The sequence below is a fragment of the Mauremys reevesii genome, linkage group 4 (genome assembly GCF_016161935.1).
Source record: "Mauremys reevesii isolate NIE-2019 linkage group 4, ASM1616193v1, whole genome shotgun sequence".
In the NCBI taxonomy this organism is placed as follows: Eukaryota; Metazoa; Chordata; order Testudines; family Geoemydidae; genus Mauremys; species Mauremys reevesii.
The window spans coordinates 72283737-72299595 of record NC_052626.1 but is presented as its reverse complement, the minus strand read 5'-3'; the positions used below and the strand labels follow the sequence as shown (position 1 = coordinate 72299595).

Below are 15859 nucleotides of genomic sequence, written 5' to 3'. Positions count from 1 at the left end.
TTCCGAGGCCTTCCTGGGGATGAAGTTCAGGTGAGGTAGTAGCTCCACCATGTCCCTACGGAATGTTGTATAGGGAGGGTCAGCAATAACCGCCTGAAGCTCTCACTCACTTCTGGCCGGAGTGACAATGATTAGTGTTTAAGGCCAGAAGGGACCTCCAAGATAATCTAATTTGACCTTCTGTATATCACAAGCCACCAGAACCCACACAGTAAAACCCAACAACCAAAATGGACCAAAGTGTTACAGTCCACAGGAGACTACACTTATGTGCTACCAGCAGAGAATAGAAGGGACCACAGTGAACCAGAGCCCAAAGGCCCCCCGTCCCGCCACGGTAATAGGGAAATGATCAAATGAGGTACATGCTGCAGAGAGGCACAAACAGTTTCCAAGGTCACTGCCTGGGGAGAAATTCCTTCCCAACCCCACATATGATCAGTTAAACCCTTAGCATGTGAGCAAGAACCAACAAGCCAAGCACCTGAAGGATACTTGGTGCCACATCAGAGCTCTGGACCTCCTGGATGCTTTCCTAACCCCTGCAGGTGGCCAGTTGAAACCCTGAAGCATAAGCTTTCAGGAAAAAAAAAGAAATCAGAAGTGAGCTTCAGGGCTGTTGAGCCCTGTGCCCCCTACCATCACAAGCCGCTCCACCATAAAATTGCACTCAAGTTTGTCCAGCTCTCTGGAAACTAATTAAGTTGTTTGCACCCACAATTCCTACTGTGAGGCTGTTCCAGAACCTCACCTCTCTGATGGTTAGTAATCTTCTAGTTTCCAGCCTGAGTTTGTTCATGGCCAGTTTATAACCATTTGTTCCTGTGCCAACATTCTCTTTTAGCTTAAATAGCTCTTCACCCTCCCTGGTATTTAACAAACAAGCCAAGCTCTTCCAGACTACTCTCAGACTGTCTTGCATCTGAAGAAGTGGGTATTCACCCACGAAAGCTCATGCTGCAAAACGTCTGTTAGTCTATAAGGTGCCACAGGATTCTTTGTTGCTTTTACAGATCCAGACTAACACGGCTACCCCTCTGATACTTGTCTTCAAAGTGAGATGGTGTATAGAGCATTCCAAGATACACTGAAATAGAAGGTCAAATGGAGTCTCCATGTCAATAGGAGTATATAGATGTTCCATGCAGGAATGGGTTCTCTGACTGGTGGGTAAGTGAGTAGCAGCCCTTTAAGAAGCGTCAGTACTGTGGGATGAAAGACCAAACATGAATGTAAAGCAGGCAACAAACTGGAATGGCAAAGTGGCCTTTAATAGAGTTGACCTAAAGACTGGCCTGTCTGAGGTACAATATAATCAAGGTTCTGTGGTACTGAGATCTGCACTGGGTTTGGGCCTTTATGGCCTCCCATATCAAGAACCTCTTCTTTTCTGAATAATATATTCTGGTAAAAGTTTTCCTGTTTTGTATCACGATTTCCTGGATCTGCAGGGAGAAATCCCTGTCTATGGTGCTTAGCCACTTCACCACATCATTACAGTGACTTTGGGTCTGGATGAAGAGCTTTATGCCACCACTGTCAGATCAGAGCCAAACAGTCTGAGAGCTGGATGGACATCTGTAAATCAGAACTACCTCACAAAGCCTGGAGCCACGAGAGTGATCATGGCTTTGTCTCTTGATTTTGGAAGTCGCCCTGGGAATCAAGGAATTGGTGGAAAGGCATAAAGCAAGCCTCTATTCTACAGCAGAAGACAGACATTGGGCAGAGACTCTGGACTCAGGCCTCCTTTGGAATAGAAATTGACAATCTGCATTTTTCTTGGTGCCAAACAAGTCTCTCGTGGAGGATCCCTACTGATAGGCTATCACTTCCATGACAGATCTGTGCAAGGAACATTCATGGTTACTGTCTGCCTGCCCAGGAAGTCGACTAAGTTTTTGCTGACTCCCAGGAGGTGAAGGACTATCAGTGTTACCCTATTCTAATGTCACCAATTCCAGAAGCTGATAGCTTCCAGGTGGAGGAAGCTCTTAGCTTCTTCATGTAGTGCATGGCTATCAGGTAAATACTGCAGATCTGTATGGTGCTGTACCTGTCCAAATTCTTAAGTGCTATACCTGTCCTATACAGGCCAATCTGATGGCTCGGAGTGCTAAGACATTTGTATGTAGCCTCACATCATCTGGGGACCAAGTTCCTTGGATCTGCAGATGGTTCAGATGAGCTCCACAACCTGTTCCTGCCACATCTGTAGTTAATGTCTGCCATGAAGGGGGATGTTTTGTCATGTTTGTGAGTTCCAACAACCAAGCCAGTTGACCAGTGACAATCTGGTACTAGGACCTTCTTATCAATCCAGTGTTTCACCTCACAGCAACCAGTCATCCAAGCTGGGGTAGATATGAATGTCTTGTCTCCTCAGATCAGTTGCTACCACCTTGAGGCATTTCATTAAAACCTTCTGTAGAAGTGGCAGTACCGTTTACTGATAGTTATATGATCCACTATGAAACACAGGCACTTTCTGTGGGTTTGGTGGATGGCTACACGGAAGTACAAGCCTTGCAGCTTGAGGACAGACAGTGCATATGTGGGCCCAACAGTCACTGCTACCAAAGCTCTCTTATCAGCAGTGCAGGGCGGCAGACACATCTACAGTGGAGCATCCATAGGAACACTACTCGAAGAAGCTAATCAGTATTCACTCATGGACTTCCTTATTTTTACTATACGGATATATTAAACACTTAACCTGACCCACGAAGATGTCTATATGACTGAATAGCTTTTTGAAGCTCGTAGTTAAATGCTAATGTCTGAGAACTCTGGGAACAAAGGCTTGATGCACTTGTCTCAGCAGTCCGCCAAAAAACAATATAGATGCACACTGCATTCTGTGGAGAAGCAGAATCTCAGTTTTTCCTACAATGACAACTCGCATCCCAATTTTTCTATTCAATACCTTATCCTAAGACTTACCCAGAAAAGCCAAACTCTTTAATTGCATTTGAGAGCCAGTTCAGGGTTTCCGACTGGTTTTTAGGATTCTTTTGAGAGAAAGCCATGGACATAACCTGGAATAGAAAGGAAAAATTCAAATCTTTATTGTCACTGATAGATCAGATGGAACACCCTCTAACAGAAGAGTGCTGGCACCTGCGAAGACTTTGCAGTGCTGTTAAACCGAGACAGATAGGGATATATGCACAACAGATAATTAATGCTCTACTGTAAGGAGAGAGTGGTTGCAATAAGGTAGATATCTGAAGAAGAGACAGTTATGAGCCACACTAGGCAACCAGAGGTAATCTCCATTCATTCCTCACTGACCTGTTCAGCAGTCCATGGCAACAGACATGCTTCCGCTATTGCTGTCATTGCTTCTTTTGCGTTACTCCCACATTTCACATCACCAATCTTGTCCACGAGACCATCCAGCACAATTTGGGCTGATGTTTTGGAAAAGTTCCCCTTCTGAGCAATCAGGGCAACTATATGAAGCTTCATTTGCATTACCTGGGAAGGACAAACAGCATAGCCATAATATTAGGAAAGTAAATAGACTTGTGTGCTGCTATATGTTCTAGCCTGGACCACAATGCAGCTCAGATTAGCCTGAAGTCCTGTCAAACAATCTCAGAAGACCCCAGTAGAAATAGAATAAAGAGTAGGTTTACAGATACTATGGAGGTTATTAGTAACTAGCAGGACACAAGCAACTAGAGCAGTGATTCCCAAACTTTAACAACCTGTGAACCCCTTTCACTAAGGCATCAAGTCTCGTTAACTCCCTCCTAAAAAAAAAAATAATATTTTCCAGGGATTTTCTTCTTTACTTTATAAATTATAAAAGCAGTGATCTTGGAAATAAAATTTGTTTTTATGACAAGCTTATTACACATTATTAATCATTACAGTATTTTTATTACATTATGAAAATGGCAACACTCTTCCAAGATCTCACTTTCGTAGCTTGTATCATTTTGAATAAGCCTCTTATAAGACAAGGCTCCTATGTTTCATCAAGGAGTATCAAACGTGAAAAAGCATGAAGGTATTTAAGAAGCCAACTCAAAGAGTTTGTCCTGCACAAGCATTCAGGTCTTGAGCAGTCCAGGCAAACAACTCACGTTACAACAATGCTTAAACTTGTTCTTCATAGTAATTTTAAAATACTAGCTGTCTATTTACCGGTAATTTAAAAAAAAAAAAAAAACAGCAAAAAAATATCCACCTCCCTTTCCTATAAGGAGTCTTGAAGTTCAAATCTCCTCAGCATGACAGATATGCTTGCTTTGATCTGCTTAGCTCTTGGAAGTCCAGGGCTGCTGGCCCTGAGTTATCCCAGTCCCTAGGGACAGCTCTGTCCACCATTAGCACATTTTCTCTCGAGAACCCCCTGTAACATTTCATGAACCCCCAGGGGTTCCATATTAGGTGACTAAAGCAGTATCCCTGGAAGTGGGTAGGAGTTCATGGTCGTGTAGATTGCAACACAGCTCTGCTGAACCCAGTGTCATCTCTGGCCTGCTGAGTGATGGCATAATGAGCGGAAAACATGTGAACACATGACCACATTGCAGCTTTACAGATGTCCTGGACAGGGATGTATGCCAGGAAGACAGCTGAAGATGCCTGTACTCTCATCGAGCGGGCTCGGACAACCAGTGGCGGAGGAACTCCCGCCAGGTCCTAACAGGTCCTTATGCATGCGGTAATCCAATTGAAAATTCTCTGCGAGGACACTAGGTGACCCTTCATCCTATCTGCTGTAGTGATGAAGAGTTGAGTCGATTTTCAGAAAGGCTTGGTACGTTCCAAGTAGAAAGCCAAAGCCCTCCAGATGTCCAGGGCACAAAGATGCCTCTTCTCACTGGTCTTGTGCAGTTTGGGACAGAACACCGGGAGGAAGATGTCCTGATTGATATGGAAGGTGAAGACCACTTTAAGCAGGAAGGCCAGGTGGGGCCGTAACTGAACCTTATCTTTGTAGAAGACCGTGTACGGAGGTTCTGAGGTCAAGGCTTAAAATTTCAGAGATCCCATCTTGCAGACGTCACCACCACCAGAAACACAACCTTCCATGACCAGTGGGCAAGGGAGCAGGAACCCAGCGGCTCAAAGGGTGGGCTGTGAGCCTAGAGAGGACCAAGTTAAGATCCTGCTGCAGGACAGGAGTCTGTACCTGCGGGAAGAGTCTCTAGAGCCCTCTCAAGAATCTGACAGTTATGCCATTGGAAAACACCATTTGTCCTTGGATCGGTGAGTGAAAAGTGGAGATGGCCGTTAGATGCACTCTAATGGAAGAGTGTGCCAGGGCTTGGTTCCTCAAATGAGCAGGTAGTCCAGGACAGCCTGTATGGAAGAACATGAGGGAGAGATGCCACGCTAATGCCCAGCGGGAAAACCTCGTCCACTTGGCAAGGTAAGTCAGTCTGGTTGAGGGCTTTCTACTCCCCAGGAGGACCTATTGGATTCCTTCCAAACAGGTCTGTTCCTCCAGGTTCAGCCATGCAGTATCCACGCTGAGAGATGGAGGGACTCGAGGTTGGGGTGTAGGAGCCGGACATGGTCCTGTGGCAGCAGGTCCGGGTGGTTGGGCAGGGGCCAGGGAGTGGGTGCTGATAAGCTCATGAGTATTCCGAACCAATGTTGGCGAGGTCACGCCAGGGTGATCACAATAACCTGTGCTTTGTATCTCAATCTTTGCCAGGACCCTGTCAATGAGTGGAATCGGAGGGAACGTGTACATCAGGCTCCCTGACCATGACAGAAAAGCATCGGAGAGGGAGCCCTTGCTCGAACCTTGCCAAGAGCAAAACCAGGGGCATTTCATGTTCTGTCTGGTAGCAAACAGGCCACTTGGGGAGTTCCCCAACTTTGGAAGATCATGCAGGCTGGATGGAGCGACCATTCATGATGAGAGGAGAAGTCCCTGCTGAGCTGGTCCACCAGCATATTCTTTACACCAGGAAGGTGACAAGCTTCCAGATGTATTTCGTGGCTGATGCAGAAGTCCCATAGAGTGCCTCTTGACAAAGTCTATGAGCGCGCTCCCCCTTGCTGTTGATGTAGAACATAGCGGCTGTGTTATCCATCAGAACTGCTCAGAGCTCTTTGACGTTTATGTGCAACTTCGCCTCCTCTGGGGACCACGTGCCCTAAGCATGGAGGTTGCAGAGATCCACACCCTAGTCGAGGTCCGAGGTGTCCAACACCAACTCGATGGAGTGAGGGGGGTTGCTGAACATACCCCTCTCCAGGACTGTCTTCCGGTTGGTCCACCACCACAGCGAGATAAGCATCGCCTGGGGAATGGTAATGATCTTTTCCAGGGGGTCTCTGGACTGGGAATAGGACTGTCCCTAGCCATTGTTGCAGAGGCACATCTGGAGCCTGGTACAGCAGACCACATAAGTGCATGCTGCCATGTGACCCAGGAAGCACAGACAGACCCTGGCTGTAGTCAGAGGGAACATGGAGACTTCCGTGATGAGGTTTGGCAACATCTGACCCTTTCCAGCAGCAGAAACGCCCTGGCGCAGGTCAAATTGAGGACCGCTCTGATGAACTCTATCCTCAGCACCAACATCGACTTTTTGTCATTTCCCAGCAGGCCCAGAGAGCAGCACGTGGCCTGAAGCACCCTGATATCCCTTTGGACTTGAGACCTAGAGCTGTCCTTGACGAACCAGTTGTCAAGATACAGGTAGCTCTGAATACCCCAGTGCCTGAAGTAAGCCACTACCAGCAACATGCACTTGGTAAACACTTTCTGTGCTGTCACCAGGCTGAATGGGAAGACTAAACCGGTAGTGGTGGGGGCCCCCGACTGTAAACTGGAGGAAGCGTCTGTGTCCTTGAAAGATCACTATGTGCAAGTATGAGTCCAAATCCAGGGCGGCATACCAGTCTCCTGGATCCAGGGAGGGGAAAATAGAAGCCAGGAAAACCATGCAGAACTTTAATTTCTTTAAATAACTTGTTGAGGTCTCGCAGGTCCAGGATGGGCCGTAGACCACACTTGGCCTTTGGGATTAAAAGTACCAGGAATAGAACCCCTTGTTGATGTACTCATGAGGAACTTCTTCCACCACAGCCAGCTGTAGTAACCCCATTACCTCCTGCGTGAGGAGACTCATGAGAGGGGTCCCTGAAGAGGTATGGGGAAGGTGGGAGGGAAGGGGGAGGTAGAAAGGAACTGTAGGATATAACCCAGTTCCCCTGTACTGAGGATCCACTGGTCAGAGGTTATACCGACAGGTAAGCAGGAAGAGGGAAAGGCAGTTGGAGAACACAGGGAAGGATGGATCCAGTAAATCTGGTAGGTAGCCCTCAGGCGCACCCTCAAAACAACTGTTTAGCCCCCTGCTTTAAAAGGTCAAGCCCGACTGGGCAGAGGGTAGAGGCGGGTGGCTCAAGCGGCACTTGTAGCCCTTGGTTCATTTATGGGGGCTGGTCCTGCCAAGGCTGACTCCCCTGGCCCTGTGACTGCTGCAGTTTGAACTGCTTATGCGCCAGGGCTGAAGCATAGAAACCCAAGGTTTTTAGGGTGGTGCAGGAGTCCTTGAGGCCATGCAATTTACTGTCTGTCTGTTCCACTAATAGGGCCTGGCCATCAAAGGGCAAGTTCCGCATTGACTGCTGAGCCCCAGTGGGCATCCAGAGAGGAGCAGCAAAGAAGCTCACCGCATGGAGATAGCGGAAGCCATGGCTTGGGCAGCAGCAGCCACAGCATCTGATGCTGCTTGGAGGGCCACCCTGGCCGCAGTCACATCCTCATTGAGGAGCGCTCAGAATTCCTTCTTGAAAGCCTTGGGGAGCGACCCTTCGAACTTGGCCATGGCTTGCCACATATTGAAATCATATCAGCCAAGGAGAGCCAAGGGGGGAGGGATAGCTCAGTGGTTTGAGCGTTGGCCTACTAAACCCAGGGTTGTGAGTTCAATCCTTGAGGAGGCCACTTCACTAGCAGGACCAATTTTTGCCCCAGGTCCCGAAGGCAGGGGGCTGGACTCAATGACCTTTCAAAGTCCCTTCCAGTTCTAGGAGATTGGTATATCTCCAATTATTACCTAGCTTGGTGGTTGGCCGCTCTCAACTGAAGGCTGGAAGGCGAATAAACCTTTCATTCAAAAAGATCCAGCCTCCTTGAGTCTTTATTTTTGGGGGTGGCCCCAGGTTGTCCCTGCCTCTCCTTGTGGTTAACCGTCTCAACCACAAGAGAATTGGGGGCTGGGTGGGAGAACAAGTACTCATGCCCTTTGGCTGTCAAAGTACTTGCATTCAGCTCTTTTAGAGAGATAGGGGTCTGGGAAGAGAGGGTCTGCCACAGGGCATTAGTGATTTTAGAAACCCCTTCATGAAGGGGTAGAGCCACCCTGGCAGGAGCCGAGGACATCAAACGGAGTCCAAGGGCTCTTCCAAATCCTCTGCCTGAAGCCCTAGGTTAGAAGCAATCCCCTTTAGAAGTTCCTGATGTGCCTTGATATCATCCTGAGGAACTGGGCCGGGGGGTCCCATGATGTCCTCATCGTCGCCAGACAATGCTGATGCCAATTCCACGGGAAACCCCATGTCCACTGGTGGCACAGCAACTTGCTCCCCTGGGTCCTCCTGGACCTGCAGGGTCTTACCCCCTGAAGTCTCCAGCACCAGAGGGGGACAGGATACTGAGGCCGCTGGCCTCTCCGAGGCTCCTGACACAGAGTGAGCAGCCTGGAAAGGTTGGGTGAACCCCTAAGGGTTCCACAGATACCATGGCACTGGACACTGCGCTTGGGGAAATGAGACAGGTTTTGGTGCTGATAATATAGTTGGCACCATCGGTACCGGGGCTCGTCCCACAGTCAGGGAACCTCGTTCCCAGCTAGAGCTACCAGCAGAGCAGTCGGTCCCGGGTGACCAGGATTGGGCTGAGCGGTGGCTCTTGTCCGACTGGTGCCAGTCACTGCATCCTGAAGCCAACCTGTCCAAGCGAGACTGTCTTGGTAGGGCTCTTGGGGACTAACATTCAGAGGATCTGCGTCGACTACCCGACTGGGATGTCGAATGAGACCGGGAGCTACTACAAGCCAGTTGCCGGATCATCCCAAGCAGGGCGACCTTCCTTTTGGAGACAGGTGATGATGGCCCGGCCATCTCTGGTACCCAATCAGTCCTGGGATTGGCTCTGGGCCCTTGAAGATGGTCAGAGCTGGTCCTGGAGCACTTGCCAGGTGGTATGTGCTTTAGAGGGTCTGCGCCAATCTACTGGCGAGGTACGCCTTGAGTCCCTCAATCAGTACCCCCGGTGCGGGGACAGAAGAGGGCTCCGCTGAGCCTGCCTCTTCCATCCTGAGGCAGGATGGCTGCAAGTAGGTGAACACTGGAGGGATGTCCCCCTCGATGGGGAATGCTGAGGCGGGGACACATGCATAGATCCCAACACAGGTTTTCCCCAAGACTGGGGTACCGTAGGAGCCGTTGAAGGGCAGCACCAGGATCTCTTGAACTGCTTGAAGGGCTTTGGGCGTCAACATCACCTGAAGCTGGCCAGGGCCTGCACTGCTATCCGGAGTCACAGTCAAGGCATGGGATGGGCTGCACCACTCGACTTGGGATGGGGCCCAACTTCTCAAGGGGGATGTTGAGCTGCCCGACACTGGTCTTGGCTCACCCCCACCATCTCCTGTCTCTTGTACGACATAGGAGATCTTCTCCTCAGTCTTTTTCGGCTTCTTGACCGGAGCCGTGGAGGGAGACCAGTGCTGGCTCGTGGACAGCACCGGGGGAGCCCTGCGCACAGAGGCCACAGTGCTCGGTGCACAGGTGGACCACTGCGCCAGTGCCAGAGAGAGTGCCAACTCCATTAGGAGCATTTTTAGACGGATACTGAGCTCCTTCTTCGTCCTAGGTTTGAAGGACTTGCAGATATGGCACTTGTCACTTATATGCCCCTCACTTAGCTGGTGTGTGGATTGCTGGCGGGCACAGGCTGTTTGCAGCCATCGCAAGGCTTAAAGCCTGCGGACCGGGGCATGCCCCGACTGGGTTTCGTTCGGGACTAACAGAGTTTGAGAACTACTACTAAGGGTAACTAAGAAAACTACTATGCATAACTATTTTACAGAATTTCAAAGATCACAAGAACAGAGAAGGAATCAATGCTAGCCGAAGCAACAGACGTTCCAGCACTGTCACCGGCAGCAAGAAGGAACTGAGGGTAGGGGGGAGCTGGTGGCGCCCCTTATACCATGCCATTCGAGTGCCACTCCAGCGGGCACCAGAGCCGGTCCCCCACGGATACTGCTGAGAGAAAAAAACTTCTGGCACTGGTGCATGTGGCGAGCATACACACCTAATATGAAATGGACATGAACAAGCACTCGAAGAAGAACTCAATTTTCTTCTCTTGCTGACAAAGCCATAAAAATACAGCTGTTCAAATTTTACCCAAGAATGGATGGACAAAAGGACTTCTAGAACTACTATTAAAACTGAGGTGCTTCTATCACTGCTTACACCAAAAACTCTTGTGCCTTCAACCACTGTTTTATCTGATATAGGAGTAATATGCTATAGCTATGTTAAGATCCCCAGAACATTTTAACAGAATTTCTTTTCAGTTGATTTCAATTTATATTGCGTATCAAAAATATTATTTTCTACAAAAGCCCAACTTCAGGCCTAAATGAAGCTAACAGTATTTCTTTAAAGGTGGCCTCTAAATATGAATTCCTTTAGATTGTTCCTCTATTACAAAGGCATGAAGAAAAAACAAGTTACTTGGAATGAAGTGCCCCACTAGGAATCCTAAAGCAGAAACTGACATGCTCAAATCAGAGAGTATTTATTGACTAAGCAATGAAGTAACTGGCCACCAGCAGTTGCATTTTTATAGCTTAAGATCTGCATTTCTTTTAGCAGGTAAGAGGGTGTACAATGGAGTAACAGACTATTGTTGTAACAAGAGACTGCAATCAATTAAAAATAGGAAAAGATAGTGGTCTACCTGAAAGTTGGTTTCCTTCCACCCAGGTTTCTTGGCCAGCATCCTCACCAGAGCTTGGCAGGGCATTTCACTTCTCTCCATCAGTTCTACGGCCTAAAGGGTCAAAATCAAATTAACCATTAGGTCCAAAACATGCAAAATAAAATCCAAGGAAACTATTGGGAGTGAGATTTGCAATTTAGGCTTCTCTGCAAGATAAATAGGACTAGTCTGGATTTCATTTTACACCAAGGGGGGGGCCTATGAGCTGTTCTGTCCTTTAGACAAAAGGCCTTTTTAATGCATTTGTATTTATTTCCTTCATTTTATTTAACGTGCGCCCATACAAAACTCCAAACACACGAGCAGCCATGCCCAACAAGTTTTTTTAAATGGCAATATTGTCTTGGACAAATAACACAGCAGCCTCTAAAAAAAAATCCAGTAACTATTGAGAGGTGCATCACATACCCAATACCGTTTCAACTTAAAACAGAGGTTGCACCAGACAACTCCTCATAAAAATGGAGTCTAGACATCTTGGACTTAAGAGTCTACTTTGTAGCTTTTAAACCTGCTCTTTAATCCATTCCAAGAGGGGAAGTTGCATCCCAGTGAAAACTTGAATGCTTAATGATTGCTAGAGGCTAGATGCTGCTCCAGACCCCATCAGATTATGAAGTGCAGCCCTTTGTGGTAAAAGGGATACGCCACTGCACTTAAGCCTGTTTATATGCCAAATACTGAAGCTCAATAGCTGTTGCAATAGGATATGAAATATTTGCAGATGTGCAGTAGATGCCTTTTAAAGTAAGACTCAGTCCAAAAGCATCATATGGTATGGATGCTTTAATGGAAGAAAGCCAGCTCCACACTAAATAGACCAGTCTCTGTAACTCATAATGCTTAGTTTGTGTCTTTCCAGGGGAGACAATGGAGATCCCTCATATTCCCAGCTGTAAAGGCTGATGTAATAGGATGCAATCAGCTGGCATTTGAAACTAGAAGTTTGCCAGCCAGCATTTGTATTTTAATTGCTGCCTAGTGTGGAGCCAGCAGGGACTTTGGTAGATTGTGGCAGACATTTGCAGTAGTCAGAGTAACAGACTGAGACTAAATGGCAGCAGAAAGTCATTAATTCCAGTTTTTTGGGTTTTTTTAAGAAGGAAGCATGAAAAAGTCATCCTCTTACTCTCCATTACACAATACTTACCTTCTGAAACTCCTCCATGCAGGCAAGTCTCTCCTTCCAGTTACCACTATCTAACTGCTGTATGCAAGCGGCTGGGAGGACAGCTGAAGCTCTCTCTTCACACACTTCTATCTGCAGACAGAATACAACAAGGTTAACACCTTACCGCATGCTCTCTTTAATCATCAGATTACTGACTGGTATACAAGTGCAGGAGGGCATAGAGATAACCATGCCTCAAGGCACGTGCAATGTAGGAGACCAATTAGTAGATCCACACAGGAGATCGAGAGGAGGAACAATATTTTCATTAGTTGAGATGACTACAGTTTATAGGCCTTGTGAAAGTGGTATTCAGGAGGCATTTAAATTATGAGAAAGGATACCCGTGGATTGTGATAGAGGAGATCAAACTAACTTTTTCTGGTCGCTATGCTTAATCAGACATACTAGGAGAAGAGCAAAATGTAATCTTGTGCTGTCTTCTCTTAGTTTTAGGGTTAAGCAAATTTTAGTGCAGCTTTGCAAATATTATAAATATTTAGTTAGGGAGGCACAAAGTCAATCACCAGGAGGACTGATAAAGAGGGTGGGGGTGGGGGGAGAGTAGAGAAGACATTTTACATGTCCATTCTAGGAGAGGGGGATGAGTAGCACTTAGCAAGTTTATTTTAGTGCATTATCCACAAGGAGGGAGCTTATCTCATTCATTCATTCCCACTAGGTTCTTCTCATCTGCATCTCCCTCAAGGGCTGCATATTTGCCAGCCTGTCAGACGTTCAATTTTTACACCAGTAGCATCAAATAACTAGGAAAATTCTCATTTTTAGGACTCTCCATACAAATCTAGAGCATGAAGGCTACACCAAGGAGTTCAAACACAATGACTTTCTTTTTATTGCTGCTCAGCACACAGACAGCTTCCTTGTGGGTTTCTAACTTTTTCTGCTCCTTCATCAGAACTACTGCTACAAACTATACGTCTCAGTCTGAAATACTTCAGAAAGAGTTTGAGAGTTTCACAATTTAATCTGAATAACCCAGGAGCAGACTAGGTTTTCAATAGGTAGGCCTGAGCAAATAAATCACTGAACTATCTAGGGTATTTCAGTCTAGGTTTCAGAGTCAAGCTCCAGGACACTCTTGGGTTTCCAAGGCTTTTAACTCCAGCCAATACAATTTAGTTACACACCTGGTAATTCCACAGAAATTACATCTCAGCCCCCCCACTCCTCCCAACAGCTCAGTTCAGCTGAGAGGCAAAAGGACTCACACTTAGGCCACAGTCAAGTTCATAAAAGTCCCCACTAATATTTGAATAATGGATTGTACAGAAAATAACCTGTATGTTTATTAGAGGCTCCACAAGTCAAGATTAACAGTTATGTACAGTTCTTCACACATTGTCCCAGTTGAAACGCCTGAAGCAGGGGAAAGCAATGGGTTTAAATCCCAACTTCAGGGCCATTAATTCTACAAAATCAAGAGAATAGCCCAACTAGCACTGCTTACATGATACTGCATTGCACTTTGCATTTCAGAATATAGTACAGTGCCTACCGAGAGTTCAGGTTCAAATAGCTCTTTGGTCTCAGATCCTTTCTTGCCTTTAGTCCCAGCACCTCCTGCACCAGCAGCTGCAGATGGCTTGCCTTTCTTGGGAGGGCCCCCAGACTAAGGAGGAAACCAGAGTTAGCAAGGATCAAGCTCTTAATTCACCAGAGTTCAAAATCAATACTTAAAATCAAAAGGTCTTGCTTTCTAACATTCCATGCTCTACTTCCAAGGTTACATTAAGGCAGGGGTACTCTATTTTTTGTCAAGGTCCAATTTCTTGGTCAAGGCCCAGACTCTGGAGAAACATTTTTCACGCTGCAAGAACCATGATAGTACTAAGTAAACAAAACAATTTTGTGGTCCGTTCAAAAGTGTCTAGCCGTATGGATTTGGCCCAAAAAGTCTCCTACTGACTACCCCTGCATTAAGGAGACTTACGTCTTCAGTAACAATGTAGTTTGACAAACAAGTTGTTACTTTTAACAGTAGCAGTGTGCAACAGGCAGGATGATAACAACGAACAGGCTAGCTCAATCAGACGTCATATTTCCAGGACAGTAAATTTCAGGAGTTGGGTCAAATAATAGTGAGAAGTAAAAGGCAGTGGAAATAGAAGGATTAATGTTCATTTGAAAAGGGTGCGAGAATAATAAGTTAATCAAATCAATTTCCTTTGAGGTTGCAGTTAGGCATAAAGTATGACTGGCAGCCTGGAAAAATAAAATTAGTTTTTCACTACAGTACTAAACAGGTGTTTTGAGACCCCTGATCAATTTAAATATTCACTTCTGCATTCCTCAACAACTGTTTGACCAAGCAAAAGGGGACTGAAGGGTGCTAAGACAACAATGTATTGCTTAAAGCTTTTTAAAATTTAATCATAGTTTCCCCCGCCCCCCATCCAGACTGGTGGTTTACACATTTGATAATCAGGAAGATAACACTCCAAAGCATGTTTATTGCAAGAGCAATATATGGTCATTGAGTGTGTTCTCTTCAGCGATGTGTTAGTATTACACTGGCATGCCCAGTTGCATTACTGCTTACAGAACCCTTTGAAAGCATTCATTGGGCTGTCTGCAGTATCACATCATCAGGACTTGGCATTAAAACACAAGCAAGAAATCATTTAGTGGACAGAAAAATGGTGGAATTCTCAATTCTACACCAGATTGCTTTCTGAAAGAGTACAGGATGCATTCTTTTAAAGCCTGTTACTGCATACCACCTACTCCTGAACAAGAGGTAGAACAGGAACAGAAGAGAAGATTTGTTCTGATTAACTTGTAGATTAGATTTGCAGAGGGCTGCAACTGGAGGAAATTTAATAGGCCAACTTTGGGGTTTCAAGCAGTAACTATCTCAGGCCATATTCCACTTACCTTGGCAGCAGGAGCCTTTTTCAAAGGTCCTGATTTGGCTGAAGTGTCTTTTGTATCCTTGTCCCCAGCAGCCCCTGAAAGAACTGGGGTCTTTCCAGCAGCAGGTCTGCATTCCTTTTTATCAGCTGCTCCACCTGTGTTCTTACCATAAGCCAACTCCACCTTTTCAGCACACTCTTTAATCTAAGGAACAATGTTAGGAGACCAAAGCCATTTAAGTACAGCTACAGCATCTAACCAGTCAAAGCCACCAATCCAGAGCCAGCTCTGAGCCACTACAGCTCGAGAAGCTACATGAAAATCATACAACTTGTTTTACTGCCAAAAAGCTAATGCTATTTAAGCAGCACTTAGCAATGTTAACAGGACAATGGCATCAATTTGAACTTCTAGTCCACACAGTACAGTCTCTTAATGTGTGCATACAGATCCCATTAATGTAAGTGGAAGATGTGTATATAGAAAGGAAGACCTTGTAAAGGAAATAAAAGCAAAGTCAGTTTTTAGAGCAGGTATCACTGAATGACTATATAGTTTAAAAGCTTATTTAACAAGCCTGTCAGCATCTGTACATAGGTGAATACCTCACCCTGAAGGGATAAGTCCACACATAGTGTTATGCAGGATTTGAAGCTTAACTAGGGTCACAAACCAGATGGCAGGAGTTCCAAACTCCAGCTGGCAGAAAGGAGATAAGATAGAAATCTATTACAGACATCACAACCTCCAAACCAACAACAGAGGCCTTGTATCTAGATCAGGATTTAAGGTGTGATGTTAGCTAATGTACA

General features: G+C 46.2%; 1 protein-coding gene across 6 annotated transcripts in view; it reads right to left on the bottom strand.

Moving 5' to 3' along the window:
* Window positions 1-15859, bottom strand: part of CKAP5 (cytoskeleton associated protein 5) — a 97695-nt gene that overhangs the window by 42506 nt on the left and 39330 nt on the right. For all 6 annotated transcript variants that reach the window (XM_039538381.1, XM_039538384.1, XM_039538379.1 and 3 more), the window contains 6 exons: window positions 15069-15251; window positions 13690-13803; window positions 12150-12260; window positions 10958-11050; window positions 3295-3480; window positions 2944-3038 (listed from right to left, as the gene is read on the bottom strand). In XM_039538381.1, coding sequence (XP_039394315.1) covers window positions 2944-3038; window positions 3295-3480; window positions 10958-11050; window positions 12150-12260; window positions 13690-13803; window positions 15069-15251 — 782 coding nt within the window. The remainder of the gene's footprint in view (window positions 1-2943; window positions 3039-3294; window positions 3481-10957; window positions 11051-12149; window positions 12261-13689; window positions 13804-15068; window positions 15252-15859) is intronic.